The following is a 7263-nucleotide window of genomic DNA, read 5'->3' on the forward strand; positions in this document are numbered from 1 at the left end:
AGCACAACAGCCTAAACTCAGAGAGCACTGAGGAATAAAACATAGAATCTCAGCTTAGGAGGTTCAAAAGCTGGGGGAAACAAATACGTTTTTGCCTACCAGTAACATTTTATTTTTATTTTTTTAATTTATCAAAATGTATAAAGGGTTAAAGGGACCCCTGACTATTAGGTCCAGTCATGACCGACTCTGGGGTTGCAGTGCTCATCTTGCTTTATTGGTCGAGGGAGCCAGCGTCCAGCTTCTGGGTCATGTGGCCAGCATGACTAAGCTGCTTCTGGTGAACCAGAGCAGCGCATGGAAACGCCGTTTACCTTCCTGCCGGAGCGGTACCTATTTATCTACTTGAACTTTGACGTGCTTTCGAACTGCTAGGTTGGCAGGAGCAGGGACTAAGCAATGGGAGCTCACCCCGTTGCGGGGATTCGAACCGCCAACCTTCTGATCGGCAAGTCCTAGGTTCAATGGTTTAACCCACAGCGCCACCTGCATCCCATCAAAATGTATAGACCACTTAATTAATCAACCCCCCCAACCTCTACGTGGTTCACCAAAAGTAGTATAAAATAATTATCAAAAATCATTAGAGTGGCCTTCAGGAATAGGCAGGGCATTCCAAAAGTGTCGCCATTTGAAGGCCCTCTCACCAGTCATCACCTACCATCCTTCAGAAATTGGGGGCATTTGGAGAAGACTCTGTGATGTCAATATCATGAGAGGGCAGACTAGATCGGAGAAGCCACACCAGCAGATTCTTGGGTTCTAAGCCATGTAGGGTTTTAAAGGTACCTGTACTTTGAACTGAGACCGGGAGCCAACAAAGTTGACAACTCTCTTCTCCCCCCTCTCTGCCTGGATTCCATAACTGTGAGCAGAACATAGGCATCAGGGGAGAGCATGAGGCAAACACATGCCCATGGCTGTATCGGCGCAAGCTACAAACACCAAGTCAGTTGCTGTTGGGGAAGAGGAGGAACATCCATTTTATCTTGAAGGTTTTTAAGGTGGTCTGTACTTTGTAGTGTCTGTGGGATATATGGGGAGGAACACAGAGCTTTGCATTCAGAAAGCCTCATGTTCAATCTCTGACATCTCCAGGTGAAAGGATATGGTGGCACATTGTGTGACTCTCTGCCTGGAGGGCCGATTCCAATCCTATAGATAATATTGAGCTAGACAGACAAATAACCTGACCTGGTTTAAGGCAGGTTCCTGTGTTCCCCAACCTTCTAGTAGCTCAAGCACATGTATATACAGTGGTACCTCTAGTTACGAACTTAATTCATTCTGGAGGTCCGTTCTGAACCTGAAACTGTTCTTAATTAGAGACATGCTTTCGCTAATGGGGCCTCTTGCTGCTGCTGCGCCGCTGGCACACGATTTCCGTTCTCATCCTGGGGCAAAGTTCTCAACTTGAGGTAACTCTTCCAAGTTAGTGGAGTTTATAACCTGAAGTGTTTGTAACCTGAGGTGTTTGTAACTCGAGGTACCACTGTATTCTGAATTCAAGATTTGCTTTTCGGTTGTCTAGGAGTAAGAATTACTCAACCACAGAAGAGACTAGTCATGGCAATTTTCTGGGTTGGGGGGCCAGTGAATTCTTCACTTTTGTTTGCTTTACTTAAATACAGGATAAATACAAGCTAGGCAGGGGTTCCTCTCTTTTCTTAATCTCTCTGCCCCCCGCCCAGCAGAGCAAGAACAATACTGTGCTACCACTTGAAGACTGTGCTACATCGGATTGTTGACATTTTAACCAGCAAGCTTTTCAAATGCAGAACATCTGAACCTGCCTTATATGGAGACAGATCATTGGCCTACTTTAGAGGCAGCAGCTCAGATCTGCTAACCTAATATCCTTTTCACCAGATTTGCCGGGGATTGAACCTGCCACATGCAACTCTATCACCAAACTGCTTCCCCCTCTGATCTCAGTCGTGTTACTATGAAATATTATTAATGCATCTGAAGTACGGAATGTTTTTAAGCTACCACCCCCTTCACACAGAGGACCTGTTAACACCTGCATATTCATCACTTCTTGACTGCAACGGGATCCAAGCCACTGCAGATCCCACATCGTGGAAATACAGTTTCGTGTGACCTAAAGCACAATGTTTCTGCAACGGAAGTGTCTCAGACCCAGGACATGGAGTTATGAAGTGTTAAGGAGGCACGTGGGGAGAGCAATTGATGCATATATGTGTTTGAGCCAGTCTTGAAAGATGTGCTGAGCTGAGTCAGTCAAGAATAGTATCAAGGGCTTAAGGGGGAACAATAAACAGACTCCGTCTTGTACTACTTGTGAGCCGCAAGCAAGTTGCAACATACCAGCCCCACATTGAGGCCTGCCAGGTGTTGGATAAGTCCCCTACCCGGTTTTTAAAGCCCCCCCCCAAAGCAAAAAGAGATGTATTGAGCTCCTGCTAGGCTATCTGGCTGGTGGGTTGCAAGCTAAGATAAAATATAGGATATCCCTACACAATTTCACTGAAAACCATTCTCCCAAATGGAGAACCAGCCATAAATACCCCACCCCCAATGTGTCAAATAGTATAGAAACAAAGCACAGAATACATAAACCCAGAAAATTTCCTAGATCTCTTAGCTTTTGATCTTGCGAATTCTGCTTAATACCATAGATTTGGCATGTTTGAGATGGAATACTAAATAAAGCCAGTGACCCTAAGCACACATATATGAAAGCAAACTCTTCTGAAGTCATAGGACTAATGTCCAGATAATCTGTGTTTTTTTGGTGGGGTCAGGCTGAAAGTGTCACAAAAACCCAGCCAGATGGGCGGGGTATAAATAATAAATAATAATTGCAGTAATCAGGGAAAATATTTTTCCACATTCTTCTCTTGCTGCTTTTTATGAACACTAGATGCAAAAGTCAGTAAGCGACAGAAAGTTTGCTGAACTTCCATGGGATATTTTGTAGAAACTGCTGGGTTTCCCCCTCCCCCGCCTCATCCTCAGATTTCCTTTAACCAAGTCTTAAAAATTATTACTGAGAATAGATCAAGAATATCAAATATGTTAATCCAAAAACTAATCAGATGTAATCTCAATCCTGCACTGAAATATTTGTAAGCAATCTATGAAACTCAGCATGGATGGGGTTTGAGAGCAAAAGCTCTGTAGCTCTCAATTTTCATGGCACCTTATCTATGGGCTGTTTGGAGTGATATTTACCTCCTTAGTGTTCCAGTCCTGAGCACACTTACTTGGGATGTTTAATTGAATGGATCAAACTTTTCTCTCTGTGTCACACAAACTTCCTAAATAGTATGAACATAATAACATTGCACAAAAATAACAAGGCACCCAAGGTCCACCGATATGACCATACTGAATCAGTATGACATAGCTGACTTTATATCATAGCTGATGGTGATGACTGAAAACATTTATGTTTTAATTGCATTTAAAAGAAGTAATGAAAAACACAGTTGTACATTCTAACAAACTTTACATGTGAAGGCAGAATAATACAAAAGGAGTGCAGATACCATATGGGATTTATAGTAAAATGATGGATGCGAAACGGTGACAAAAAACTTTCAAAAATAATAGGTAGCCCCTGCCAGCAAATGTTTCAAATTTTAAGCTGAATAATTATCAATGATTACCACTCGTTTTACTTAGATGCACTTTCTTTTTTGTTGCATAGCTTAAAATATTGCTGCACCATCTCCACTATGTCTCATGATGCCTGCGACAGTTTTTCCTTAAACAAAAAAAATCAGGAGAGTTTTGTTTTTTTTAAAAATCGCCTCTTCTGCGTTACATAATATATCATTTCTAATTATTATAAATACATCAGTTTTTTTAAACTCATCTGATCTGAGTAGCATGCATTGGTATAGTTACTGTACAATTAAAACACTGTTGCAGACTTTTAGACACAGTGTGCGTTTTCTTGGCTCCACAATTTTATTTAGACACACTGCTCAGCAAAAATGGAACAAACAGGATAGGAAGGGGGGAATTAAACCGTAAGAAATCCGGCTAAAACAGAATCTCACAGTGCTTACCAAGTTCCATCTGGAATTAAATACTGATAAGTAAAATCATTTATTTATCTATTATTATTTTAATTATTATTGTTTACACAGAGATATTTTTTTAAAATGCCCCACAATAGTTGACACACTTTAGAACTTAGCAAACACGCTTTTTGCTTTTTTAAAAAAAGTAGAGGTGCACCGATTAGACGGGGCAAAAGCGTCAGATTTATCATAATTAGAGAAGAGAGGTAAATGACCGCTTATTTATTTATTTATTTATTTGTTTCCACTTTCCCTCATTAATTATGAAAAACTGCATTTAATTCGTCTTGCATGGTGAGAGACTGGCTGCGCAGATGTAGGTCGTAAGGGAAGTGGCTCTCTGCAGGCAACCTGAACACAGAACTCTGCCCAAGGGGACCCCTGGGTGGCACAGCACAATAATGCATGCCATAATTGTAGTTTTTGTCATAGTCCAAAGCTGCTTCTTGCTTGAGGGAAAATATCCCATTATAGTTAATTGGGGAAGGACTTAAGGGACCTTCGAACTGGGGGCTGGAGCATTCGGGAGAAGTGCTCTCGTAGAAGGACTCGTAAGCACTGCAATAATTGTAGGGTTTCATGGTCTTGGAATTGTCGAGGGTCCCGTGACCTGGGGGTGTGCTCAGCTCTGGGCTGTGGTAGGGGGGATAGAAAGTGGAATAGGGAGATCGGCCGTGGTGGGCCACCTCCCCGCTCTGACCCATCAAGAAACTTCTGGCATTGAGTTGTAGGCATCCTGCGACCAAGTTTGTGGTGGGCTGAGAGAGACCTTTGCACAAGTTCTGGACAAACGTCAGCAGGTCAGGCCTCTTGCCAATCCGTAAGATTTCAGAGAGAGCCCAGATGTAATTTTTAGCCAGCCTCAAAGTTTCTATTTTAGACAGTTTTTGCGTCTTGGAGTAACAAGGGACCACTTTCCTTAAGCTGTCCAGCGCATCGTTGAGGCCGTGCATTCGGTTCCTTTCTCTGGCATTGGCTTCCTGTCTCCTGAATTTGACCCTTTCGATTCTCATCTTGGTGGTCTTTTTTTTCCGGAGGCCCCTCCTCCTGGGCAAACCGTTTTCGTCTTCCTCCTCTCGGTCATCTTCCACCTCCTCTTTCTCTGTATCTTCCGCTGTCGACCGTTTGATGCTTTTCCCTTGGTGCGCAATCTGCTTTGCAAAGCTTTCGGGTTTCTTGATTTGCTTCGGGTCCTCACTTTCTCTGGAAAACTTTCTGCACATCTGGGACTCTGGCACTACAACAGACTCATCAAATGGTAGCGTTAACATGGCGTTATAATCTTATGGGACCTGAAAGAATGCCAGCACAAGGTTTTAAGTGTAGCCATTTGTGAAGGTTACATTTATTATACATATTTTCAGGTACATTTTTACATAATTACCAGTACTGAGAATAATGACTTGTGCATATTTCGGTAGGTGCATATACACCCACAAACATCGAACAAATGCAGCCAATTCTTCAAAATTGTTATCATTTGCTATATTTATGCATTGAATTGGTCCAAAAGTCTACGTCAAAAATGCAATATAACTATCAGAAGAAAAACATTGGCAATTAAGGAAAGTTAAATTTAAAATCAATTCTTTTCCCTTTTTATTTTATTTTTTAAACTCAAATTTACAGAACATCTAAAAATGTGCAATTCATAAAGAATAATTATAAAATGCATACATTGCAACTGTCCAAGAACTCTAGAGTTTCAAATGAGGCAAGGTAATAGACTTAAAAAATAAAATTAATCTGTTCTGTAATAGTAAAAATGCCTTTAACTTTTTAATTGTAATTTGTTTGCACACATTCTTCCACAAATCACCACAATCAAGTCTGAACTGATTGAAAAGAATTAAAATGGAAAAGAAGGCAAATGAATCATTCAGTGACTCAATTAATACGAAGAGAGGCTTTTTCTAATGGTAGGTATGAAAATGTGTGATACATGGATTATTTCTTTCCTATTAAAGCAGGATAGTGTAAATACCAAACATTTGCAGAAGGCATTTGGCAATAAATTGCACGCTTTCTTTTTATTCTATAGAAAACGGGGGGGGGGGGGAATCTGAAACAAAATTTCCCAATTTTAAAATTAACTGGGGGGTTTTTCCATTAAAAAACAAAACAAAAACCAGAAGCGAAGCTAAACCCCATCACATTCTATTGTAGCATCTGTGTTCTTCAAGGAACAGACGTTTCCCTCCAGCTAATATCTGACAGGAATGGACTGAGGATTCTGACTGCAATTGTGCACGTGTGTTCAGAATTCAGAATGAAAAGCGGGGAAGGGGGGGGGGGGTGTTGAGAGAGAAACAATTTGCTTCTCCTTGTATTGTTCCTGCCCCTGTACTCACTTTTCAAGCAGCATATATCAGGATTTTCAAACTGGCCAACAAATACGCAAATGCAAATTCGCAAACAAGGTGGTGAGGGAGTTTTGAACATGCACATTTTTTAAAAACAAACAAACAAACCCAAACAAAACAAAACAAAACAAAACTAAGCCCCTTATCAAAAGATGTAACTCTCTGAGTATTGTCCATAGCCCGCTTACGGTATTACATAATCGGTGAAAGTATGCAACAACATTTAAGAAGCACTGAAAGAGATGGAGAAGAAGGAAGCACAGAATTCATAAAACACAAAGCTTTGTAACCTGTGCCTTTCACATACTTGCATGCACACTCAGCAGTTGCAGTTAAATATTATATCGATATTATAAATGAATTTGCATTACCTTGGCCTTAAAAAAAGTCTTTCAATAGCCAGTTTTCATTTTTGCCTTCCAAATCTTTTTCAATCTGTCTGTCGCATCGTCTCCTGGAGTCTAGATCTGTGTATATCTGCACTATCTCATTGATCTCTAAAAAGTGACATTGATGCCAACTGCCAGAGCTGGTACCCATGCCATCTGCTGGTGACGTCACAGGGCAGAGAAAACCATGTGATCTTTTCTCCTGGGACCTTCATTCTGCACTGATCATCTGGCATCCCTGTAAGTGGGTACCAGCATTCATGTATCAACACAGAAGGTTAGGCTGATAGGGGGGGGGGGGGGGGAAAGAGAGAGAGAGAGAATCCACACCAGCGTTTCAGATGCAGTAGGTGCAGTTCTGTGAGTTTTGTCGAACAGGCAGAAATGTCAACATTTCACTTTTATCCCTATCCACAGGTATATCTGCTTTCCGCTTGATAATAAGCTGGTGTTTAT

The 7263-nt window shown here is 41.2% G+C and overlaps 1 protein-coding gene across 1 annotated transcript; it reads right to left on the reverse strand.

Moving 5' to 3' along the window:
• Window positions 1-4197: 4197 nt before the first annotated feature.
• NEUROD6 (neuronal differentiation 6) lies at window positions 4198-7046 on the reverse strand. The gene is made up of 2 exons (XM_080975592.1): window positions 6790-7046; window positions 4198-5347 (listed from the first exon to the last, which is right to left on the reverse strand). The coding sequence occupies exon 2, from the start codon at window positions 5324-5326 to the stop codon at window positions 4313-4315; it is 1014 nt and encodes a 337-aa protein (XP_080831718.1). The 5' UTR covers window positions 5327-5347; window positions 6790-7046; the 3' UTR covers window positions 4198-4312.
• Between the last annotated feature and the right edge of the window lie 217 nt (window positions 7047-7263).

This window comes from Podarcis pityusensis (assembly GCF_964106645.2).
Source record: "Podarcis pityusensis genome assembly, chromosome: 12".
NCBI classification, from domain to species: Eukaryota; Metazoa; Chordata; class Lepidosauria; order Squamata; family Lacertidae; genus Podarcis; species Podarcis pityusensis.